The sequence below is a fragment of the Bacillus rossius genome, chromosome 1 (genome assembly GCF_032445375.1).
Source record: "Bacillus rossius redtenbacheri isolate Brsri chromosome 1, Brsri_v3, whole genome shotgun sequence".
Lineage (NCBI taxonomy): Eukaryota > Metazoa > Arthropoda > Insecta > Phasmatodea > Bacillidae > Bacillus > Bacillus rossius.
Genome location: NC_086330.1, coordinates 304,488,644 through 304,516,386, shown reverse-complemented (window position 1 = coordinate 304,516,386; position 27,743 = coordinate 304,488,644). Strand labels below are relative to the sequence as shown.

General features: G+C 37.6%; 1 protein-coding gene across 2 annotated transcripts in view; it reads left to right on the top strand.

Annotated features, from left to right (window-relative positions):
- The window catches only part of LOC134527851 (glycerol-3-phosphate dehydrogenase [NAD(+)], cytoplasmic), an 86,600-nt gene that overhangs the window by 19,701 nt on the left and 39,156 nt on the right, over positions 1 to 27,743 (top strand). For both annotated transcript variants that reach the window (XM_063360808.1, XM_063360809.1), the window contains exons 4-7: positions 6,907 to 7,048; positions 10,793 to 10,905; positions 11,225 to 11,455; positions 25,448 to 25,554. In XM_063360808.1, the coding sequence (XP_063216878.1) occupies positions 6,907 to 7,048; positions 10,793 to 10,905; positions 11,225 to 11,455; positions 25,448 to 25,554 (593 nt within the window). The remainder of the gene's footprint in view (positions 1 to 6,906; positions 7,049 to 10,792; positions 10,906 to 11,224; positions 11,456 to 25,447; positions 25,555 to 27,743) is intronic.

Sequence of the window (27,743 nt, the reverse complement as noted above, 5' to 3'; positions counted from 1 at the left end):
CCGTAATCAGGAATTGAAGAAAGGGCTCAGGTTGCGTACCATGGCCAATAATCGCCACTGGGATCGCTACCTGGGAGAAATCCTCTTCACACTGCGGCGTAGGCACAATGAAGCAATCGGAACCAGCACCAGCGAATTAAACTTGAGACGATAGATCCAGCAACCTGGAGAATGAAGTGGAGTTCCAACCCCACATACCGCCCTTCAGCGAAGAGATCTGTCTACAAGCTGCCACCAGAGTAGATGCGCACGAAAGGCTCAACTAGGGTAACTAGCCCGCAAGTATCCTACACCAAAGAATCCGCCCAACCACCAGATTGCTGAAGGACAAAGGGTACTAGTCAAGACCCATCCACTCAGCAATAGCCTAACCACTTCTGCGCCGGATTCGCACCAAAGTGGGAAGGACCCAACCGGGCCTCTACCAGGCCTCTACCAGCCTCCACAGCGTCGCCAGATGCCGTGGCGGAGCTGCAAAGGAGACCCCAAGGACCTACCAGGACGGTACCGAGAGACGGTTTGGCGGACACCAAACCAACGGCCTTACCAATGGCCGAATCCTACAACCACCGCCAGCAGTCCCAATAGGCGTTCCCAGGAGACCACCGGCAGCTGTCCCCAATCAGGACTTCCAGAAAGCTGAAGAAGTCATATCCAAAGTGATAACCCAGAGACTCGTACATTACAGAGACTGACAGTTATCTATGTATAAAGTGTTCCTCCAAGATGTTCTAGTTTCTTCTCCCGTAAAGTAACGCTCGCCACTAGGGGGGAAATTGACGCGTGCCCGCCCTTCCTATATTAAATATCACGTTACTTTACGTCATAATTAAACCCAAAACGAGTTTTAATAAGTTCAGAAGCAATTCAGGGAAAAAGGTATTTCGGCAGTAGGCCTACTCACGTAATATGCGGCGACAAATCTGTGCGACGTCGTAGGTTATAAACAAAGCCACGAACAATAGAATAATTCATTAAAGCAACCAACTATCTTCGCCCTTTATTTTTCACTTCGCTATAACCACACATATTAACGTACTTCAGAATATAATAGTAAATATGGACGAGTTATGTAAACAATGTATATTTTTCTCTTGCCACAGCTAAACATGTACATTGTGACGCCATCTTGTGAACGGTGAACTACCAACTGTATTTATATTTTATAAAAGTATAAATTTAACTAATTAAGTTGTGAAAGAAAGTTTAAATACTTTTTAATACATAGGATTGAATATATATGTATTTACATATAATTATTTATGCCACGTTTATCTTTTCTTTTTAATTATTTATATCTAGTTTATACTTCCACCACCAGGGCAGGGAAATTTCAGTGACATTCATGCGCGCGCATCTCATCCCTTCCAAAGAGGAGTTAGTTCGCCCCTCCCTTCTTTTTCTTCGTTCCCGCGCATTTCTCCCTATATAAAGGCGAGGTCATCCACCTGAAAGTCAGTTGATCGGCCTGACGGCCAGTGAGGCTGGATTCCGCCCACTGGCCATAGGACGATCATAGGGGGAGCAGCAGAACGACTGGCTATCCGTTTTCTGCTGCTCGCACCCCTCCTTCGCGAGTTAGGCCATCCGAGGACCTATCTCGGCCTAGGGAATTTGTCTCCCTTCCCCCTCCCCTTTCTGGACGATAGGGTGTACCGTGTATAAATTCTGTGTATGTTGTAAAAGCCGATGCAGGCAACAAATTGAACTGTTTCGACAATTCAGGTCAATAAAAGTTCCGTGGAAAATACCGACATTATTTTCAATGAATAGTTTAGTCCCATCCCTCACCCCACTAGCTATTCGCCTACACCAGCCGAGTGTGAAACCTGCCGCAAGACCAGCAGCTTGGACCTTCTCCACCCGATACCTGGCTCTCACCTAAGAGAGACATCGGTGAGAAGACGACCCTGCACCCCTGCTGGCTCTCTGTCAAGAGGGCTCGGTGAGAGAAGAAGAGAAGGATCATCACAAAACATAGCTGGCGCCCAACGTGGGGCCAGACCAGCAGTCGACCTCCTCCTCCACCCCTACTGGCTCTCTGTCAAGAGGGCTCGGTGAGAAGAGAAGGAGAACTCATCACGTCAAGATTTGTTGACTGTAGCACAGTGTATGTGGTACTTACCCCTAGTTGAAGCTGTTGTAGCAGCTATAGACTTATCAACCATTTTCTGGAACATCTGCCAAATTCCCTTCTGTGTAGCAGAAGGACCAGGTGAAGAAATGGCACATCTAGAAGTGCCAGTTGACTCAGAAGTCTGATCACATTTTTGCAGTGTCATGCTATCATTAAAACTATATTTCACTGTTTCAATGCTGTCAGGATTTTGGAATGGATGGTGTTTATAACGAGGATCAAGCATCGTAGCTACTAAGAAAATCTCAGTCTTTTCCAATTCACCAAGACGTGAGCCGAGTGAATGTTTCAAATCGGTTGCAAAAGATTTAATGGCACCTTTAACGGCTTTAACCTCCATTATCTTCATTTACAGCATGTGATTTAGGCTGTTGACTAGTGGTATAGCATCTGCTACAGATGCTTTTTCACTGCTGACTGTCTTGGTCACATCTTCAAAGTATGTAAGAAGATCTACTAATTGCTCGGCAAGCAACCAATTTTCAGCTGTAATCTGACACCTAAACTTCGAGTAATTTTGGAGAGCAACCGTGATGGAAATACGCTGTTCTACAAGACGTCGTAACATATGAAGAGTAGAGTCCCATCGTGTCGCAATATCTTGAATAAGTACGTGCTGAGGTTCGTTTACCTTTTTCTGTGCATCTACAAGAATTTTTTTGGCTGCTGTTGAATGACTGAAATGCCCTACAATGCTCCTGAATGCCGCAAGCAGTTCATGAACTGGACATTGATTCAGCAGCCAATCTTTGAGTACAAGCTGAACACTGTGAGCTAAGCATGGAATATTAGGCAGTTTGAGGTGATCTCTTACGGCACATTTCATATTAGATGCATTATCAGTAACAACTGCACATACTTTATTGCCTATCTCCCAGTCTTCAAATATGTGCAAGAGATTGTCTGCAATGTTTACTGCAGTGTGCAAATCACCATCAAAAGGTAAAACTTCAAGGCAGAAATGTACCTTCTGAGACAGCTCTGCTCCATGGGCTGTGACACTAATGAAATCATTCATCTGAGACGAAGCCTACTTGTCCACAAATCTGTTGTGACAGCAACACTGTCAAGATTAGAAAGTCTCTCTCTAACTTTATTTTTCACTTTCTCATACATTTTTGGAATTACTGTATCGGCCATGTGTTTCCTTGAAGGAATGTTGTATCTCGGAACTGCTTTAGACATGAGATGCCTAAAACCATCATTATTCACAATGTCATATGGTTGCATGTCTACACATATCATTTCAGCAATCAATGTGGTAAATTCCTGAGCTCGTGGATCATTGGAATTGTACAGTAATTTCTTTTCGACTACGTCTTGCAGTGTTGGTTGAAGTAGACTTACTTTAACTTTCTTCTGAGAAGGGCCAGCAACCGAATGTTCCCTCTCAGTAGAACATGCCTGGCTTGTACTTTCTGCAAATGCAAATTTCTGAGGATGCCGTGTCTTAAAATGATGCAACATGTTGGTGGTTGTGTAGCTTGATCGGCAAGAACAACCACGTGATATTACAGCACCACAATATAAACATATTGCTTTACTATCGCCTTCTTGGCTTGTAGTAAAATGTTTCCACACTTCACTTCTCTTTTCCCGCGTCGCCATTGTTTAAAACAGTCTCGTTTTCAGAAATACGCATTCGCAATAATAAACATTTACGTTTAAAAACACAACACCTTTGGAATACTTCCATAGATTATATGATGTCAACAAAGACGCCAATAACAGGAAAGTTAGCCAACACTGAAGTTCGCAAACATTTGGTGCTAAAGCAACCGCTCTCTCCTTTCGGACGTTTTCATTATTTCTCACTATGATCGCTAGCGCTGCTAAACCTGATCGTAATCGTAACCACTTAAATGCTGTCTTATTCTAAAGTTGGCAGTACAACTTTTATCTGTATGCAGGTATCTATGGTTCTTAGTTGCGTGTTTACAAAATAAATAGCGGCGGGAATGAATACTAAATTAAAATAGTGAGTGTGCGCCTAATTTTTTAAATTTAAAATCTGGCGTAAGATATGCGGCGAAATATGTCTACGAAATCTGACGAGAAAATAAAGGATGCGTAAAATACAACTTACATCGGTATCGGTATTTAAATAATCGGTGATAACGATTAATCGGTAAAATGTAATTATCGGCGATTATCGTTTATCGGTATCGGAATCGGTGCATCACTAATTTTAGGTTTTCTCGTTGTATCAGTAGAGCTCTACTAACACCATCTTCTTCTTTTTTTTTTTTTACATTTACATTTACGTGGGTTTCCCCCCCCCCCCCCCCCCCTGAGTAACCTTTATTTTTAAGACTTTATTTTGAATTTAAAATAAAATATTTTGATTTTTTCTCTTTTTTTATTGTCTTTAAATTCCATGTAGATACAGAGAAAATACATGTTGCGGCTCTCTAAAAAAATTGGAGAATCTGTTTATTTAATATTTAGCTCATATCACTCGAAAGTCTGCCGACCCCTGCATTAGGCCATGCTAGTCCTTCCCGTCACCTTCAACCCTTTGTGTGGGCCGTCTCGGCGACCTTGCTGTCGGTTCTGTCTCGTACGCCATGCCAATGTTTTTGTCATTTTGTTAAGAGCTATTTTGGAAATGTTAACTTGATACCTCCCTTGTATTTTTCTTTTGCCACAAATATTTTCAACAGATATTCACTGGTGGCAAAAGTCGCGCAAGTAATGAAAATCACCAAGTTTTGCACAACTTTTTACACCCATGATATTACACTTAAAAAAAAAAAAAATTGTTTGGGGCAAAACAACAAATGCAAGGGAGGTATCAGGTTAAACTTTTAGAAATAGTCATTAAAATAAAATAATGACGAGAAAATTAAAAAGGTCAACATTACTTGATAGACAAAGCAATAAGTCCTTGGCGAGGGAGAAAATTACAGGTTTTATAACACAAATATTTTGAATACATTATGTTTCAAATAGTTAAATAAATTGAATACAACAAAACAAATTAAAAAAATTTGCAGCACTTAGTGAAGATGAAAAAAATATTTTTGGTCCTATGAAAAATAGTAAATGCTATAAAAATGGACTTATTGTATAGTGTAACTACTGTATTAAAAATAATAAAATGTTAATTAATTTACATACTGCTACATTTATTATAAATAATTAAATGAAATATAAGTTTTTCTCTATATTGATTTGAACACCCATAGGCAAATCTCCTTTGTTGATAATTGTCTGTATTCAAATTTTAAAAATACTAGTTGTTTTTGTGAGGTGCTATAGCCCTTTCCATACATTCTTATGTTGTGCCTAATGATCTCTAACCAGCCAGTGATCTCTTCACCACCTCGTGGGAAATTAATTATAAATAATTTTCAAACTATAAACTTGTACTGTAAAGATTAGATGTTTGGAGGTTGGCAGATATATTGGCAGAAATCATTGAGTGTGTTTTTTTAGTATGAAAATAATTGCTTGGCAATAAAAAACAGTACTAAAATAGATAAACAAAAAAAATCTCTTTTCTCATTTTCATTGTTTCTTTTAAAAGTACTATTTTTAATCTTAATTGAGCCTTGAGAAAATCAATGAAGATGGTCTGGTTCGGTTCCAGACAGGGTTTAATTATTATTCTCACGTGTCCGAGGAACACTTCAGATGTTGCAGTTGGCTGGGAATTAGTCTCACGTGCAAACAAACTTGAATATTACTTATTCGAGGTTGACTACATATCATTTTTCTTAGCGCACAAACATTGTATGTCCATTTTTGGTTTTATTTTGAGTTATTGGTTGTTGAAGCTTCGGAGGCTTGTGAAAAAACACAGTACATCTAAATAAAACTATCTTCTGAAATTGTAGGTGTGATTTTATTGTATGAACCACATTGTCTAAGCATTTTGTAGCATTCAATTGTGATCTCTTGAAACTAAGAAAAGGATAGAACTACGTTCATCCGTAAGACATTGCTGTAGAGTGCCGGTGAAAGCCTTCAAACCAAAATTAAATTTTCTGTTTCTGTGATTAAACCTGACTAGCAGTGGTGACTTGACCGTTCACTGGTCACAGCATAAAGCTTACAGGTTGCCCAGCATTAGGAAAAACCAGGAATTGTCAAGGAATTTTAATCTCTCAAACAATCAGGGCGTAGTCAGGGAAAAATATTTGGGGTCAATGAATTTAATTGAACTTGGTAGACAAATGCAGAGCCTGTGTCATGAGTATTGTAATTGGGTTCAGTGGTGACTTGTTACCTCGCTGGTGTACTAGGTGTACTAAGTAATTTTGATTGTAGAGTCATATTTTGTTGACACATGATGGTGAGTTCCATTTGTTACGGTGCCTTGGAGAGTGATGTTAGAAACATCACTTTGTACGTAGGTTTCAGGATATTTGTTATCATGTAAACAGTTTTGTCATGACGTTTAATTTGTTAGTACATTGTAACTATGTTAGAGTTAGTGGTGTAAAAATTTATACAATTGTTTTCTATGGAAATATAATATTTTTTTGCATCAGTAAAAATTAATTATTAAAAGTCCCTGATAAGTCAAGGGATTCAGTTTGTGGGTTTTACTGGACATCTGTATCATTAATAATTTTGCCACCCAACAAAACATGCGCTCTACAAAGAAACAAATATTTGAATGAATGAAGCAACATTAACCAAGCACATCATTAATAAATCTGCCGAGAATAACTGCAGCTTGTGGAGAGCATAAAATAAAATATTACCTAGTATGATGACTCTTTTTCCGGACTGTGAGTGATGGGGCGGTGTTGTCGGGCCAGGGCTTTGACATTGCGGAGGGCGGGGGCATCGACCTCATATCGCACATCATCACGCGACACCTCAAGATACCCTGCAGTGTGCTGATGGGCGCAAACCTTGCCGGGGAGGTGGCAGAGGAGAAGTTTTGCGAGACCACAGTCGGTGAGTCTGCACTTCTGTTGACATCTGGACTTCTTTTTTTGGATATGGTTCATTCTGAGAATATTTGTCTTTGTACAGAAACTGTGACACAGATAAAACTTAATTTTTATTTCGTGAGGTGCATTTCAGTCATCTATGACTATCATATCATTCTGTTGTGTTGTAACAAGTAAATATGGTTTTTCTATACTTTTTTGCACTCCAGACCTCCCGGTCTAGCTCAAAATTTAGTCTAATATGGACATTCATAAACACTTGCATTAATAAAATGGGCGCTGAAAAATCAAATTAATTTTCCCAAAGAAATTTTTACTGGTGTCTTATCAGTTACTGAAATAATGTCTCTCAGACACAAACTGATATTAACATATTTTTATTAATACTCGTAGAAATTTCATGGTCATCTTGTCAGCCATCTTGCGAACACAAAAACGAGTGCATGTAGAATTTACAAACTCTTTGCACATAACCTCTTCACTTATTTCTGAACCAATAAGATTGCTGTTCATGGGTAACGAAGGATGAATATTTAAGTATAGTTCGTATTTAAGGCCTGTGATTACACACTAACTCACGGTACGAAGCTGAAGGACTAAGTTCTCGGAACAATGGCGCTATCACTCAGTCTTGATATTGATGACTTTGGTTGAAAAATTCTAGATTCAAAGTTCCAAACACGGAAACAGGTTGATAATGTGCGATAGTGCCTGGACCACAGCCAAGACCTCGAACCTCTCGGTACCCCCGACCAGATAAATACTGCCTGAGGCTGTGTGCATCTGCGTACCGCCCAGAGGAAATTGCAGGTGCACTACCTCTCAGCCAAATCACAGCATATCTGTCAAAACCATTGCAAGATACAATTTCTGACCCCTCGTAGCAAGGCTTTTTTGACAAAGATTACACTTAAGAAAAAAATCACGTGGTCTGGTGACCTCACTTTTGACTAATTACAAAAATACCTAAAAATTTACGACCCAATACAGGCGCATAGTAATAGCAGCCTTACACACTGACATTTTTTTTCATATCTACGAACTCTCTTTTTCTCGCCCTCCCTCTCCCTCCCTCTCATCCCCCCCCCCCCCCCCCCCGCGGTGACAGGTCAAACTATTGCCTCAGCTTTCAGACACAGAATCAGGGCTAGAAAACCAAGTACAAAGGAAAATTACATTAATATTCTCATTTATGAACACAGCAAAACAACATCGTACTTAAAAAAAATATTACGTCACATACAAACGTAAATTTACCAACAAAAAGGTAATGAAAAAAAAGGCGTTGGGGTTTATTCACTACAAAGTAATCAAATCATCAGAATAACCTGAAAAGCTTGAAAAAAGATAAATTATGCTCATTATTGAAAACATAGGAATATTTTTTAAAAGGAATAAAAGGCTGTTACATAAATGATATCAGCACACTGGTTAGTGAACGTGATGAAACAACATAATAAATTTTTACGTAAACCTTCTAATAAGTGAGAAGGACAGGGTCTTACAACGTTACAATACATACTTTTATTTTTTGAGAAGTGTGTGTGAAGTGTGTGAAATGTGGTCTGATAATGTTGTTTATAATAACTGTATTTTCGTTTATTTCCCATGTTGTTTGAAGAAAATGAAATATTTTGTTTTATACTGGACAACTCGCACACAAGAACGTGAATCCTTACCTATCCACTCCTGACAGACGGTGCATATGTTATCTATCTTATGGAACTTGAAAGCCCTTGATTTCCAGTGTGAAGTTCCAAGGTTTCATAGCTGTGACATGTCCTTGAAATATTAATACCTCTGGGGATGGTCTTAAATAATTTTAAAGTTGCCAGTTGTCTTGGAATTGGTACAGCGGATCATATTGCATAAATGTGTTTAATGGAGAAGTACACGGTAGCTATTGAAGAGTACCGATCAGTTACAAACATTCCCAAGATTGTTAACTATGTATTTGCAATATATTTTCTGTTGAATAAGTAGGTTACTCCCAGGGCTGGAGTGAAGACCAGCTGCTCCCGTGTGCCGGTCACAAGCAAGGGGAGGGGAGCTGACAAGCCATCAGAAACAGTCAGGAACTGGGCGAGGGCCGAGTCAGGAGAGAAGAGAGCTTGGTTCTACTAGGGAAGGGTGAGGGAGATCATGTCCGGAGGACGTTCTGGTGAGGATAGGGAAGGATGTACGGTTATTACAAACAACATTAGCAGGCAACATTTCACACACTTCATACACAATTGTATGAGAATAGCTCACAAAATAAAAGTATGAATTTGTAATGTTGCAAGACCCTGTCCTTCCCACTTATTAAATAGTTTAAGTAAAGATTTACCATGTTGTTTCATGTTTTGAAGGGCAGAATGAGTTTGGTGGTTACAGAGGCGTGAAAATTTAAGAGGATGATGCAATAAAAGATTTAGATTTTGGAGGGGTGGGAGATACATACATTCTTTGAATGATTCTTGCAATGGGGAGGTTTGTTTAAACCTTTTTTTGGACATATGCCACTGCTGGTTACACTGTATGTCAGAGAAACCTCAAGAACAGACGAAGATATAAATACACAAACACACAGAAAACAAACCAAAATAAGCCTATTCAAAAGTAAATTCATGGACAATGCAGAAAATTCAGTGGAATGAATTAGTCAGGAAAATATCACAGCACAAACACTATTTGCTGATAACTACGAGATAGTTGTAATCAGAACAATCACTAAATACAGACAAAAAAGATTTGGAGAACACAGCAACAAACGGATGATCACAGCAGGCTTCCTAAGACAAAACAGCTGCGAAATTTCGGGAACTGACATCTACTACCTTCATCTGCCACAAATAGACTGATGATTCCTTCTACAGAATTCTCTGTGCTGTCTGTGTTTGTGGATTCATCTTGTTGTCCGTTCTTAAGGTTTCTCTGTGACGAACAGTGTAAACCAGCATTAGGTATCCCCCAAAAATCATTTAAAGAGTATCCTTGCAATCAGGCAAGAGCCCATTCCAAGATAGATGGACAATAGAAACAGAATGTGTAAGTTTTGAGAGCTGCCTTACACCAATTTTCTTATCAATCTGAACATCAGCCAGCCATTTATTATTTATGTTTTTGGCAATATGATAATCTAGTGTCATCTCTAATTGCATCGTTGTATTAAAGCTGTAAATCACTTATAGTATGCATGCCTAATGAGAAATAATTGCATGAAAATTGTAGAATGTAATTGTTACAAGGTAAAATGCAGCAACTGAATGAAAGTATATTATATATTTTCAGTGTAGCTGAATGGTGCTGTCAGTTTTACAGTTAATGATGTGTTATTTTCAATTCGCTTAAAAAAAAACTTTAGTTAATAATTTTGTGGTCTTTCATTTTAATAAATATTCTTTTAAAACTTGAATAAAAGTTTTCTTTCTGTTATTAATGGGTTTAAGGTGGTGGAAAGGTAAGTTTGAAAGAGATTGAGTATTTATAGTTTTTAAACCAATACATTACGGATATGTTAAAATATGATGAAAGTTGGGTCAATATAGTAATTTTATTAATGCATTTAACGTAAGAAAATAGCACATGGTGAAAATTTCTGAGCGTGATGTGTGGGGATGTAATAAAACATCATTCCAGTATTTTTCTGGATGGGATTTTGTGGACAGATTGGAAAATATAATTCAGTATGGCCAGTCTGGGATTGGAACCGGCTGCTATTGAATGCAAGTCACAGCTGTTCCACTGGTCCTGCTTGTGTGCGCAGGATGCAGAGACAAGGCGCTGGCGCCGCTGTACCGGGACATCATCCAGACAGACTACTTCCGGGTCGTGGTCGTGGATGACGTGGAGGCGGTGGAGGCATGCGGGGCCCTTAAGGTGCGTCCCTGGGCAACGCTGTTCCCCTGAAACACCAATAAAATCTCACTTGGGAGTGTGCTAGAGTCAAAATAAGGGACCGCAGTGGCTGAATGGCCAAGATGTTCTGGGTTGCATTTCTAGCAGAGCTTTTCTTCTAGGGTTATTCCGTTTTGCTCGTCCCTTCATTCCATTAATGCTCCATTTTCATCTTATCATCTCAAATTATCCTGAAGTTGATAAAGCATCAAGCTTTCATAAAATAATTAATTGATTCCTTCATTCTAAACTGTGGACTTGTGTGCTGGTTCTGACGACTGGCACCGTCATGTTGTGCTAGAACATCGTGGCGTGTGGTGCGGGCTTTGTGGACGGCATGGGTCTCGGCGACAACACCAAGGCGGCCGTGATCCGCCTGGGGCTCATGGAGATGATACGCTTCATAGACGTGTTCTATCCCGGCTCGAAGCTGTCCACCTTCTTCGAGAGCTGCGGCGTGGCGGACCTCATCACCACCTGCTACGGCGGCCGCAACCGCAGGATCTCGGAGGCCTTCGTGCGCACCGGCAAGGTGCGTTTCAACAGCATCTGTCCACTCATGGATGACAGCTTACTTACATGATCAAGTTAGTTCTTCTTGGCTGCGATCCTTCTGCATGTATCACTTTGTTTTGTAAGTTTGTGGTATAACCTTGTACCGCCGCACTTGGACAACCAATCAACTTATTCAGCAACACCTACCCTGAGCCCAAGCAGAAGGCAGGGTACGTAAAGGAAAAACATAGAGTAAGGTCTTAGGAGTGACTATAATTCTCAATAAAAGGATATACAACATTACAAAGAAAAGCGCGCCATCCAAACCACACAAAGATAAAAAGGCATATCATTAATCTTCGCCCAAAACTATAATGAAACAAACTGGTCTAATATAATAAAAGATAAGGCTTTGGGGGCCAATGGTTTGGTGGTTACAGACTCGCCACACCCCCTGGCTTTTGGATTTTGTCGGATGATTTCAGCATCATCAGAAGTCCTTTGGACCTTATAAAACAGCTCGCAAAAACTTTGATCCCAACCACCCCGAGAGCTCTCGGTGCCTAAGCAGCAACCACTTGACTCCCCAACAAATACAATAAAAACTTACAATAATATTAAATACAAAAAAAGGGCAAAAACAGATATACGAAAAACTAGGCAGGAAATCTCACACTGAACTGGTTTAACACCTTAATTCGTAAATGTTCTAAGCTATTAGCGTAAACCGCCAAATTGATTGAATAATTGAAACTTTAAACAACCTTTAGAAAGGAAAATCACAGTACAGTCAAACCTCTCTGAAATGACCCCCCACCGTTCCCAGGAATAGGGTCGTAATAAGGGGGGGGGGGGGGGGGGGGGGTCGTAATAGATGTTTTCCGGAATTTTCAGTTGATTTCAACCCCTCCTCCCTTCCCAAACCGCTATACTCGCTAAGAAACCAGCTGTACAATGGCAGGATGCTGTCACACACAATGCTAGACGGCTTTGCTTTAAACCCACTTCAACCTTCATGAGTCCGTCGTCCTACAGGCCACCTCTAAAGAAAATATGTCAAAAGACGGTTTATTTTTACTGGTTAGTTTACATGTACGTTTTCTGCTTGCCATAGTTAAATACACTAGAACCCCGATGTCACGAACCCCGGATTTAACAAATACATTTTCGGGAACCGTCAAAAAATTGGACATTTTGACCAAAATGTGAAAATCAGAAAAAAATTAAAAAAAAAAAAAAACTAAATGAAAGATCATTAAAATCTGTTAATTTTAACACACAGCGTATTTTTGTGTCGGGTTTAATACTTCCAATAATGTTCATGTAAGAATAACAGAAAAATAATGGGACATTTCCTTTAAAAATATGGCAGCTGTAGGTTCTGCAACGCGAGTGGGCGCACACGAAGCTCGCCCGGCTGGCTGGCGGCAACAGCTTCATGACGCATAAGCTCACCCCTCCCTCCCATCGGTAACATTCTTCAAGGCTAGCTCATCCCTCCCAGACACACAAACCATCTAGTGTCCTCCCTTATAACACCCCAACTTCGCTCTCCTTTGAAAACCTTCTGTGAGAAAATGCTCATTTCACCCTCCCTTCTCCCATAAAATTGGGCTATTATGAATGGGGTACTAAAGCAGTGAGGGAGGGGTAAGATCGTTGTAAATATTTTCGGACCCCTCCCTCTCCCCAAACATGCCCAAAAAAAAGTATGTCAAAATATGTCACTTTTCACACCAAGTTCGAGTTCAGTCATCTCTGGCAAGGAATTTCCAAGCTTTCAAACTTAAATATAAATGTATTTTAATAGCAAGGGTCTAGGGATGGGTTGAGTACACATTTTTATCGATTCCGATACCAGTACCGATTCCTAAATTTCGATTCTCGATTCCGAGTCATTCCAGTTTTCGATTCCTGGTAATTCTGGTCACATAATTAAAACTACTTAAGAATTGAATGCATTACATAATGATAATAACATGTATAAAGGATAATTATAGACTTAGGATTAAATGTTGAGGTTTTTTTTTTTTTTTCAATTACCAGTGAAGAAGCATTTTCACATAAAGTTTGTTTGCTAGTAAGTACTAGGCTGTGCACAAAGAAGTTCAACATTTAGACAAGGTTCTTTAACAGGCGATAACGCCGATAACATAACATCTTTGTTCAAAATGGGTTCAAAGGTAGCACTACTTTTTTCTGTGGTACCTTTTGACTTAGTTGGTGACAGTGCTGTAAACAAAAGTTTGTTTTTCTTCAAAGACTATTTTTTCTGGTAGTAATGTGTGCCGGGATTTCAAATGCTTCATTAAATTGGTTGTAGATTTATAAGTACCGCTCCGTGAAATTTGCGCACTACCATTATTACAAATTGCATATTTGTCATTTTCACTATTGATGCGAAAATGTTCCCAAACTTTAGACATGTTAATACAATATCAGAACATTCGCATCGTAATTTGAAACGACAGTCGGCGAACATTTTTTTACTAACAAACTAGCAAAACACTTGAAAATAGTTTTAGCAAAACAATATTTGTGCCAAATAAATAGCATAAATGCGAAACAATTCACAGTAACCTCAATAGCACGACGGTGAATTACGGCGTAATTCACCGTCGTGCTATTGAGGTTACTGTGAATTGTTTCGCATTTATGCTATTTATTTGGCACAAATATTGTTTTGCTAAAACTATTTTCAAGTGTTTTTCTAGTAATTATTACGGTTTTCCTTTGCAAGAAATAAACACGAGCCTCTGTTGGCGGTATGGCCAGAGAATTCTTTATTATCGATTGTTGCTTTCATTATACAATTTGTCCCGTACGCAACGAATCAATACGTTTCGACTTGACTTTATATTTTATGGCCACCAGAGATTTTGTGGAGGCCATCATCCTTGAATGGCTCACAACTAAACTGGTGACGACACGTGATGTGATCTCGTTTCATAACCGTCACTTTCTTCACAAAAAACAATGGACTTTTCTTAACTGCAAATAAAATTAATAACTCTTTTTACAATTTATTTACGTCTAATACATGAGTGAGGAATAATGTTCTTCGATCGTGGAGTTTTAATTAGAGGTTAAACATGCCCGGTAACATTGTTTTTATTTATTTTTATTCGTATAAAATTAATATTTAATAATAATGAGCATTATTAGGAATTTTATGCGCATACGGCAGGTAAGATATATTAAAATAAGTAAGTAAAGTTCAGACGAAAATATATTACTACTGTATTTTCTTAACTTAACCGATTCCTAACCTACCTTGCCCTTTTTTAGTACCCGATACTGAGTACCCAAATTTTTTAATAATCGGTGGTATCGAGGAATCAGAGAATCGAATCGACCCATCCCTACAAGGGTCCTATGAAAAGGAATATACCGAATAAAATCAAGCTACTGTCACCAAACAAAGCATAAAACGGCCCAATGTATGGTCGCTTCGCTATTGCTCGCGCGAGAAGCGAGACGTGGAATGTTAGAATAAAGATAAATGCGGGGGAGACAGACGGCAGCCATTGTGAGTGGCGTAGCCTTTTTTTTTTATGCTGTGTGAAAGGACCTTTTTCTGTCAACCCACAAGAAAAGATAATTGCTTGAGCTGTCAAAATAAACATCGCTGTGGCAGTTAAAACAAGTCGAGGCGGGCGTGCATCCAGTCGGTCGCTGTGTGTATCTACTCGAAAAACATAACATCTCAATTCATAACAAAATTCCTTCTAACAACCTACACGTATTGCCGGATGTTTTCAGCCTGATCCATGCAAGTTCTTTAGCCACGTTTTGAATGAAAACAACTGGCGGGCCAGTGTTGTGCCCTGTTTTGCGGACACATAGCTTTTATCAATTTGCTGACAGTTTTAATATATTTTTACTCTCGTTAAAATGAAGCAGATAACGTGATTGTTAACAAGTACAAGCAGCGCACAGTATGGGGAAAGGGTGAGCAAGGGCGAGAGAGCGGCCGACTACCATGTTCACACGCTGCGGCCGGAGGGTTTTTCCTGCATTGTATTAATAGTAGTGATGGGATTTTCGATACTTCAATACCTCTATACCTTCGATACCTTCGATACTTGACGGTATCGCAAAGTATCGAGTATCGAAACTGTAAGTTTGATACATTTTTTCGATACCGGAATGCTTGTTCATTTGTATTGAATTAAGTTTTGAGTCGCCATCGTACAAAATACAACTACAGTAGTACCTCGATGATACGTTCCCGTTTCATACATTTTCCCGTGTCATATGCCGATTAATTTTGGTCCCGCCGAAAGTACTATATTTACAATGAATTACTTTCCCGGAACATACACTTATAAAATAATTAATTTCCCGTTTCATACGTTTTTACAAAGCGGAAAAGTCCTAAAATTCACAATTTTTTTGTTATATTCCTCTTGATAAACTACGTTTTAATGCTTTTATTTTGAAAAAGTTCATTGTTTACCTTTGCAAACGTAGAAAAATAACTTTATCGCACCATAGATATGGATAGTATCAGGAAGACTGTGCACTTCGCTTGTAGCATCTATGGCCAGCACCAAGCGAGACTAGTGGCGCAAACTAGCAATGATTATGAAAATGGTGCACGCGCTTTACCAAGGCACGGAACTTATATTTTGTGCATTCATTAAACTTTGAACTGAATATACCCGTTTGTTATTGTTTTCTTACGATCGGATTGTTTTGTTTTTTACGTTTCTCACGTTAATATTTTATTTAAAATTGTTCTGTTGCATTAAGTTGTTTGTAAAATGAAACAAACAAGAAAAAATTTCTGATTTTCTTTTTATTTACATTTGTTCGTGGTAAAAAAAAGTGTACTGGAAAATAAAGGGCTAACTCTCATTGAAGATAGTTTGTATTTCGCTTCTATTTTTTATACTGAAGTATTTAAAGTTGTTTGCAGTTTGTATTTTTGTAATAAAGAGGGAATTTATATAGTTTAAAACTAATTTATGTTATTTGTAATAACTGTTACTTAATGGGAAAATATTTTTCCCTGGAGTATCGAAAGTATCGAAGTATCGAAAGTATCGAACTAAAAAAAACAATACAGAATCGAGTATTGAAAGTGTGAAATTAATAGTAATTAATATTTAATGGTATTTTATTTATTAAGTCATAATACACAAAATCGGAAGAAAAAAAAAGAAAAAACCTGCATAAGTCATCAACAATAGTTCACAAATTCAAGCCAGAAAATATACCAAATCGGACTTCAAAAACTAAGCAAGCATTGTCAACCGATAGTAATCAAAATCAAGAGAAATCCAGCAGGTAGCTTTGCCTTAACTGCGTACCACACTAGACACTCGCAAAAAGCTAAACGTAAACACGTTGCCACAAAAACCTTTATCTGCTACCCTGCCGGCAAAGGGATGTGGAATGGGGGTTGTCAAGCGCTGACAGCGGTCGACAGGAAGTGGTATCTATTTTTAGATATGTGCTGCCTACAGCAATACAGCACTCGGCAAGAGAAACACAGCAACACGCTACTCACCACAAGAAACTTATTTTCTGTCCGATTTTCTTCGGATTTTCGGCATTTTTTTCACTGTTTCTCGAAATCGGGTTGTAATAGAGAGGTGGTCGCAATAAATGGGGTCGCAACAAAAAGGTTTTACTGTATTATCTGTCTTAATCCAAATTGACTCATCAATGAAAAAATTTTAATTATAACTTATCATGCTAAAATCTCTAACGTTCAAGAATCTGTTACAGTTCATGACATGCACACTAAATGTCTTTAAAATACTTCCAAAAAAATTTACTTAGAAAATTCAATTTCGTATTAAATAAATGCATATATGTGTCTCCTCAAAATACTGTTTCATAACTGTGCTGAAAATGTTTAGTTCAGCAATTGTTACACAAAATCATAGGAATTTATAATTTTAGATTTATAAACTCAAGGCTTTTCTTTTCAAGAAAACGCTTCAATGCCGCGGGTATCGTAATTTGCGCCCGCCACCCTGCTGCGTGGTAACAACGCCAACACAAAAACGGGCATGACACAATTATATTAAAAAAAATATTCAAAATCAAACTACTTTACTTGGGACTAGATTGCACTATCTCAACCTCAACTGCCCAGGACTTCGAACACGCATATATGCCGCAGGGAACAAAATTACATTTTAAAAAAAATCAAGGGCAGAATTTAATTATTTTACCCAACAAAATCTTCACAAGAAAATTTACCTATCACCAAGAATGAATGAAGACAAATCAACACTTACTGTTTCAGATGCCATCTACAGGATTCAGACGATGCACTAATAATTTGCGCAACCCAAAGCACAAACACTTATTCTGCGACAGCTGAAACTGAACTGGAAAACTGCAACTGCCGACCTCTCTTGCCCACTACTTCAGCACCGATGATCCATTCGACGATCATGTAGACACAGCTCCGAATTAAAACCAACCGCCGATTCACTGCCGATCTTCATAGGATTCAAGACGACTCGACAAAAGAAATTAAATTTATTCGTACTAAACTTCGACTGCAATACTGAAGAATAATTGTTAAAAAATTAAAGTTAAAAAAACCAACTCAACAATGTTGAAGTTCAAGTTGACTCTGCCTGCTCGTCGACAACATTCTCGTCGTTTCTAGCTAAGTCTTATTTTTCCCTAATACCTTGTTCACAAAAAAAAATTTATGTTTCGCTCTTGATCAATATTCAAAATTTTCTTTATAATAAGATTTAGTAATACTGCGTCGTAATGTAGAGGCCCCAATGTTATTACATTATTTACGTAGCTGACCCTTCTTGCATTACAGGAAAATGCTGTTCGAAACAAGCTTTTGGTGCTGCTTGTCTAATACTTCACTGCCGCCCCGCTTCAACGATTTCTACCGGCCAACCGAGCCCTCTACTGTCCGCGAGACTCATCACCCGCCACCCTGCGAGCCAACTTCGTGTTTTTTTAAAACTAAACACTGCCGATCTTCTTCCCGACGCATCCGTCCCAAACTTCATTGCGCCGAAGACAATGTTTTCTTACGTAGCTTCACAGCCCATATCTTTAACTTGAAGTCACAGTCGCAGTTCCCGACAGCTCACACCTGTCCCCTCTCATTCCGCTCAACCACTTGACCTGCTATCCTCAGGTCTCCCTCTTCCCACCTCGCTGCTCGACCCACTTCCCCTCTCCTCCATGCCGACCGCTCACGCATGCGCGTAACACGGCTTCGACTCCCACTCCCCCGCGGCGCTGTGACCAACCTGCGCAGACAGCTGACAGAAAGTCGCGGCGCTCAACGACCCGCCCACGTCACACAAACACATTTGCACGCAGCGCAAAACAAAATGTGACAACCGGAAACGGGTGTCACAGTGGTGTCTGTGGTGACTGAAGACATTTGCTAAGTCAGGTTGGCATCCTTTTTTCTGGACCCCATAAGAATGTGAAATTGCTTGAGTTCCACAGTTTATAAGCTCCCAATTCACTTAGTTATTAGTTCTTAATGATTCACACTTATGGTGAGTTCCATGATCACTGGCTGGTCCACGATGTTCGTACAGAGTCAAGTCTGGTTAAGTGAGACAACCAGACTCACATTCCAGAGAACCCAGATCAGAATACTGGTCTTGCCATTGCTTTGGTTTTCCCTGAGGCACTCATGGCAACTGCCAGAGTGTTCCTTACTGTGCAGGTAATTGCCGGCTCCTGTACCCAACATCCCAACATCCTTGAAGGCTGCAGAGACGTCAAGCAATGAACGAATTTAAAAAATATTGAAATGAATGTTATAATGAATAAATGAATGATCGAAGAAATGAATAAATAAATAGATGTTATTTATTTATATATAGTCGTGACATGCGCACAGACAGTTGGAGAACTTTAATACTGGTTACAGACTTACAGTGTTTTCTCGCATAATCGTCGCACTTTTTATTCTAAAATCGAGTTTGAAAAGTAGGGGTGCCACAATTATGCAGAAAAAATTTTTTTTGTTAGATAAAGTTATTCATAAAAACAAAACCAATTCATGGAAAGTACGTTTAATTAAAACATGAAGTATAAAAGAGGTCACCAAACAATTTAAATTAATAAGTCATGCAACAAAAACCTTTCAAATTCAAATAGAAAAATAAAATCTATGATCCAAATGCAAGCCGAACAAACGCATAACTACCGTCGTATACACACCACGAAAGAGTGCGGGCTATCAGATTTAGTTAACACGGCACTCGACAGAGAGCGCGCGCTGCATGCACTCAGCGAGATATCGATATTTGGCTACATGTGCGTGCTCTATACAGGAAGTAACATAACCAAACAGAGAGCGTGCATTGCATGCATCGGCGAGAAATCGATATTGGGCTACGTGTGTGTGCTCTATACGGGAAGCAAAATAACCAAACATTAATGATTGCAACGAGCGCTGGCTATATTTTTGTAAGCGGTACACCGAGGCGACGCAGACGAAAAGTAGAACGTTATAACGTTTAAAAAGGTTTTTTTAAAGAAAATTTACATATCATACAACTACGTATTTCCGTTAATTAAATAAGTAAGAGGTAATGTCTGAATAAATAATAGATTTCTATTTTAAAATTCATCATTTTATACGAAAAAAAAACCAATCGGAATCTAATAGTGAAACCAAAAACATCATGCGACGTTTACACGAGAGGTTTTTTATATCCTAATTTTGACGCCCAAATATATGGGTGCGACGATTACGCGAGTGCGATGATTATGCGATAAAAGAGGGTACAAGCAATCAAACAAAACGTACATATATATAAATTAAAAAAAAACACAAAAAAATGATGCAGGCGCTGCAAGTGGCTAGGCATTGCTAGCAAGTCTGCACAGTGCGTAGGTGGGCTCTACCTACAGGGAAACAAACAAACACGAGCAGGGACCACATAACAAAAATAAATGAGAAACAAACAAACATGAACATGTCACAACATACAAGACAAAAACTAAAATGCATATAAAACAAGTGGGACAAATACAAAGGGTTAAGAAATTATGTAATATACTTTTATTAAATTAATTAAAACATTTTATCTAATTGATTAATATTGGAAATTTTTGTGGTGTGAAGAAAATAGTTTTACACAATTTTATTTTTTTTGCATTTTTGCATTTTTTCAGTTGTTTAAATTGAATTACTAACTTTACTACAGTTGACAGTTTATAAATGCATGATTTTTACGCAAATGGAAAACCGGGAAAACTCGGGCGGTTTTTTTTTCTCCTGGAATAATCCGGGAAAAGTCAGGGAATTTAAAAAATTCTCTGGGATTTTTTCCAAAATTTATTTTTTGCAAGGATTACGAAAAATGGAACCAACTTGAAAACTAATCTGAAAAGTAATAGTATGAAAATTAATATTAATTAAAATTAATGTTAATTAAAAAATCAATATCAGTGCCAAACATTTAAAATATAAAAAAAACTGATTTACTGTAAAGTTCTATATTTTTGCATTCAACTGATTAGGCAATATTCAACAACACAATTATTATTATAGATATGTGTTTATATTTTTTATCTACTAACACCGCCATAACAAATTATCTATATAATAAAAATCGGGTTATTTATTTGCTTTTAATGCATTAATTTTTTACTTTACAGTGTTTAAATTCATTTTCGAATTATATTTTTTTTTAAATTTGTTTATTTTAATATTTAACATTTTCATATGATTGATTTTTAAAGATTTATGTTATCGAGTTCAACGTAATTTTTCAATATAAGGATTGAATTGAGAATGTCCTCTATATTCTCAAGTCGCTTGAAATTTTTTTTCCTCGAAAATGGTTCATTACTATTTTTGGTATACAATTTTTCCCGTAAGTTTAAAACATGCTAGTGTTTTTATGCACGCCAATTACGTTGTCCGTGCTACATTGTAAACAAAACTGAGCTATATGATAGGCTATAGCCCGAATGCCGGCCAAACTTTCTCAGTCTTCGTCCTGGGGACCATCGTTCTTGTTATATTGTATCTGGCATATGTTAATCAGAGCGAGATAACGTGAAGTGTGATTTTTTCCTTCTATTTGTTGTACAAAATGAAAAATTGCAACATCCAAACTGCGAGTAATTATAAGGTAAGTTATTTGGTAAATATTCAGATATAGGGCTTTACCGAGAATCAGCCTATAATTTTTTGTTGTATGTGTTCTGATGATGATAGAAAAAAATAGCGGCTGCATAGAATTTTTCTGGTGACATTTTTTTCAAAAGTCCGCGGCCAGAAATGTATCTCATACATTTTTAGTCTGGGACAAAAACCCAAAATTCTTTTAATTATATATAAGAACAGTTACAAAAGGACATAGAATTTTTTTTAGAGATTGATTTTTGCCAAAATTTAGTCCTCTTTTCCCAAAATGAAGAAAAATTAAAATAAAAACCATAAGATAACTGTTGATAGCAAGCAAACTATGAAATAGAACGCAAAAATCCTTTGTACTTCTGTAACTATTCGTATATATAATCATAAAATTTGGTTTTTTGTTCCAAGGTAAAAATTGTATGAGATTCATTTCCTGTCGTGGAAAAAGAATGTCGCCGGAAAAATGTTGTGCAGTGATTATTTTTGTATATAAATCAGTGCGAAAAAATTATTTTTGTTTATTTTATTAATAGTTTAATAAAGAACTGCCCACATAATTCAGATTAAATTCGTACTTTACTAAAAAAAAATTCCCAAAAAATGCAGATTTTTTTTTCTCGTTCCAGAGTGGCTTATCCCCTTAATATATTTGTTAAATATTACTCACATTTTCCCAAATCAAATTATATAATTAGAGTTAACAGCATTTTCTTGATTAATGTTTATGATGATTCAGTTTTCAGAGGGTCCAATGTACAACAATGGCTAAGGGGGCATTTAATATTGACTGGCTTAAAGATGAGACCTATTCGTCCTGGATACAAGAGTGTAAGAATGGCCGCCATTCTGCCTTCTGCATTTCATGTAAAAAGAATGTGAGCTTGAGTAATATGGGAGTACAAGCACTGAAAAGTCACATGGCTGGAAAAAAAACATAGCATAGCTATGGCGTCACTAACTTCTAATCCCAGCATCAAATTTTATACTCAAAGTAAGGTTACTGAGCCGATGAGGGCCGATCAGAGTGAGACAAGGCACTCAGACAATAACAAAGAGAATCAAAGTACCGTATCTGAACATTCATTGTTGAAGGTGGCTTCTTCGAATTTGAATCCATTGTTGCTCAAGGACAGTATTACCACAGCTGAAATACCCTGGGCCCTAAATACCGTGAAAAATCATTTTTCAATGTCGGTGGCTGGACAATCTACTGTGCTATTTCACAAAATGTTTCCTGACAGCAAAATCGCACAAGATATGAAGCTTCAGCGTAACAAATTAACATTTATCATCGTATATGGACTGGGACCGTTGTTTCAAGAAAATGTTGTGAGCAAAGTGGCTGTAAGCGAATACTCTGCAGTATCGTTCGATGAATCATTGAATATAGTTTCCTAAGAAGAAAAAATGGATTTGATTGTTCGTTATTGGTGCAATACAAAAAATACTGCAGTATGTCAGTATTTGGGATCAGCGTTTCTTGGCCGTATCAGAGCTACGAACCTTCTTGCCGCTTTTAAACAAGAATTAGCTGTACTTAATCTGTAAAAAATTTTTCAAGTAGCCATGGATGGTCCCAATGTGAATCTTCGATTTTTAAGCAATTTGAAAAAGAATTTACGAGAGTCTCCTAACGATCTGCAGCTGTTGGAGATGAGAAGTTGTGGTGTTCACACTTTGCATAATGCATTTAAAGTTGGCATTCAATCAAGTGGATGGAAAATAATTGATTTTCTCGGAGCGGCATACAATTTATTCAAGAATGTATCAGCACGTCGGGCGGACTACATTCAGTTTTCGAAATCTTGCGAGTATTCAAAGAAGTTCTGCGCCGTTCGTTGCCTTGAAAATGTTTGAGTCGTTCACTGTGCTCAAAACATGTTGCCCAATTTGGCAGAATATAGAAAAGGAGTCCACAATGAAAAAAAGGAGCCAAAATCAGATTCGTATGTTATGGTTGTTCGTAATCTAGACTACAACATTATCGGCGCGAAATTAGCGTTTTTCGAATCGCTTGCTGCTGAGGTTGAACCTTACCTGGCTTTTTACCAGAAAAACCAGCCCATGGTGCCTTTCTTATACTCGGATATGACCAACCTTTTGAGTATAATTATGGGTAAGTTCGTCAAACGAGAGATCCTTGACAAAGAGACAGTCACAAAAATCAATATTTGCGATAAGGATATAATTTAATTGACGTAAAACAGATCAATCTTGGTTACGCTACTCGATATACGATAAGAAAGTCAAAGAAACTGTCTCAAAGGGATATATTGCTGTTTAGGAGAGAATGCTTAATAATTTTGCAAAAGATAACATCCAAGATTTTTGAAAAATCACCTGTCCTGTACAAAATTGTAAAGGCTTTGACATTTTGCGATCCACAAATTATCATACAGTCGGAGACAGTTTCCTTTCAATGGCGGAAAATGGCTCTCGAAAATTTTGTTTGGCTGAAGCAATTGGAAGGCCGAAATGCAGACAAGATCGAACAAGATTTTCGAGAATTGTGCTCCAACGTTGCTTTAAAGATTAACTTGGAGACATTTACGAGAAAAGAAAACAGATTAGATTTTTTTTGGATGAAAATGATATCGACATTCAACAGATCCGACAAATTAAAATTTTTTTACAAAGAATCTTCGTATTGTTTTACGGCAATGCGAACGTTAAACAAGGTTTCTCAGTCAACAAAGAATGGCTAGTTGAAAACCAAAGTCAACGTTCATTGGTTGCCCTTAAACATGTGGGACGAGCTCAATAGCGTTAGAGGTGTCGAAAATAACACCGTAAATAAAAAAATTATTCACGCCGCTAGGAATGAATGGTCACGTTACATGGATCATCTTGAGGAACAAAAAAAAGAAAAAAGATGGGTTGAAAATCGCAGAAAACAGGAAGAGATCACGAGATTTAATCAAAGAGGTGAGTGGAAAAAAAGAGGAAGCTGGTAATCGAATACCAGAAAGGTCTCGATAGTCTTGATGAGCAGCTAAGTGCAGTTCATCAAAAGTAGAGGGTCAGACTATAAAACTTCAACGAATTCTGACTATTCCGAAATTTTTTGTTTATAGCTCTATATATACAGTAATGTAATTGATTAAACGAAATTACATTTCATAGAAATGTAGATCTAATCTTCAAATATTATACTGTCATATTTTAAAATGTGTAAAAATTGTTTGTAATATCTTTTCAGATTTTTTTTATCGTATGTAATAGATATTATATAGTATATCGTTCAAGTTATTGTTTTCCAAAGTCGCTCAACTTCTGATCTTTGGTATTCAAATTAAAGAAAAATATATTTGATGAAAAATAGAGTGTTCTTTATTTAACCCTTATCTCCCTGAAATATTTGTAAAATCTGTGTGAAAAACCTGGAAAAGTCAGGTAATTTGTGAGTCAGTAATGTGTAACAATCATTAAATGGTTGTATCATTTCAACAATTGTTATTTTGTTTTGCGAACCTTGGGTCAGTTGATTTTTCAATCCTAGCATGAGATGAGAGCATAAAATTGTGTGTTATACAATTATGAATCAACCGTTGAATGTAGCCTTTGCCATAAGATATTTATTTTTAGGATATAATAAATAAATAATTTGGTTTCCCTTTTTGCAAAACCATATTTTTATTGATATCTTTAAAATAAAGAATTTTAGGAAATAGGTCACAAAGAAATGTTTAATTGAAAAGTGTGTAGCCTAACACGATTCCATGCTATTTGTTTATTCTATGTTTGCAATATAAATTGGCCTTAAAGGTTTTCAAACCCAATTTAATAAACATTTAATTAATTGATAAATACATTTATTAAGAATTAGTTATAGACACAATATGCATCTATTTAAAATCATGAGCAAAACACTAATGTGCACAAGATCGTAATTGACGAAGATGCTGTCGCTGGTTACAGCCCATCGTGGAGCTGGAGCGGGAGCTCCTGAACGGCCAGAAGCTGCAGGGACCAATCACAGCGCAGGAGGTGAACCACATGCTCCGGACCAAGGGCATGGAGGACAAGTGAGTGGTGGCTTGCGAGCGGTCTCCACGCCACGCATGAATGCATGGAAAGGCCGTTTGCCTTCGCTAGGCTGAGTATGCCTAGGTTCAGTGCCAACTCTACAATATGACTACAGAATATTTGGAGTTGGCCAAAAGCAAAATATGTTCGTGATGCACGGTCAGTTTGACTTTATAAATTAGATTAAATCAATATGGTATTTCAAACAGCCATTTTCATGCCATTTTTATAAGTATGCCATACCAGATTGCCTTTTGTAAAGAACAGAAGTTTAGCTGCTGACCACCACCAGTAAGAAGTGTTTTAAGGGCTTTGTGGTCGAGCGGTCAGATCTCTTACCTCCCATCAACTACCTCAGGTTCCATTCCCAGCAGGGTCGAACCAAAGTTTTTTGTGAGTGGTAAATGTGTCAGATGTTGCCGTAAGCGATGTGGTACAGTAAAACCCATTTAAGATAACATGACTTAAGATGTTTTCCCGCTTAAATGTCAGAATAATGTAGCAAAAATACATTTAATACATAAAATACATAAATTGTGTCATGTGGTGTAATGTAACCATTGCCTAAATCATTTAGGAATCCACAAGATTTTCACATCCCTGATAGTATAATTTATACACCCATTATGACAGTAATCAGAGTTCTTATATGCTATTATAGAGTTTAAGCTGAGCAAATCAGGCAGCAGTAACTATGGTATGTCATCCAAGTTTATTTGTTGTTCACAGTGAGTGTTTATGTTTATTGAACGTTTATTTCTCTTGAATGATGATGGTATTGATAATGTTCATGTGCTAAAGATATTTTTTTGGTTATTTTAAGGATTTTGTGACAAGTCACAGTTATCAATCGTGCCCAGCTAAGATGACGATTTTTCCTTGCACATACAGAAAACACTTGGAAAATATTCCATCGGATGTTGTAGGTAGTTAGGTTTAAAGTTATGTCCATGATTGTTATTTTACTCGAAATGGTGGTATTTAACCACATTGTTTGGCTTATCTAAAATGAATGAAATATAACTTGTAGTATTAACTCTTGTCAAATGGGGTATTTGCCTATGCTGTGATGCATGTCTGTGGTCAAACTAGTTGTTATTTGGTGCTGCCATTTGTAAAATTGATACCTCAAATTGCCATCTTTTTTTCCCATAGAATAACCTACTTACGTATTGTGTGTTATTTTTCTGAGTTTTAATTTTTGCCAGCAAACTTTGACTGCTTGGCACTGACTGCTACACTTTCTTGATAAAAATTCCATTTCCTTTTTCCGCAGCAAAGGAGTTAAATAATAGTTTGAAATTAATTTTGAAATTTAATATTTTCTTCTGATGAAAATTCATGTCCATTACACGATTTTACTGCAAGACAACACTTTCTCACTTTTGACGATTGCTATGCAGAGTCCTGTACCGTAACAAAAAAATGTTTCTAGCGATTCGTATGTACCGAAGAAAGGGGAACTAAATCCTGGTAAACCAACAGACCACATCACGCCTGCACCATCGGGGGCCTAAATTTCTAATTGAAAGTCCGAAACGAGAAAATTGACAAAGATTAAAACTTACTGAGACATGGCCCTGGCACCCAAACATAAAAATGTCCGCCTCTATACTCATAAAATGTTTTTTATGAGACGCTGAACAGTTGAACCTATTGGTACAGCACTCGAGGATAAACTTATGTGACTAATCAACTATACTTCCAACCAGGCAGGGGGTAGAGAGCCACATGACCTCACTGACCAATCACATCACAGCTATTACATACACATTACCGTTGCATCAAGGTGTTTCTGTAAAAAAAAATCATATCAATCTCAAAGTCCTTTCTGATTGGCTGGCACTATAACATGATAATTTTACAGCCTTCTGTGGTAGCTAACACCTGCCGACTTTTTTCCATCATAAGAATACATGCAGAAAATGACAGAACGTCTCTGTAACTAATAAAGTGTCTGGATAATAGGTGCTGCCATGTCGTGCACCTGTCTCTCCTTTCTCTCTCCTTTTTTTTCCCAAACCAATACACGCTGTTCTTGAAATATAATGTAAGCTTCTAAATAAACAAATATATATATAAATAAACAATAATTAAAGTAAATAAAATACTGGAAAATACACTTAAAACAAACACTAACCCAGCAAACACAGTGAAAACCAGTAAAAATACAGTACACACCCTATTT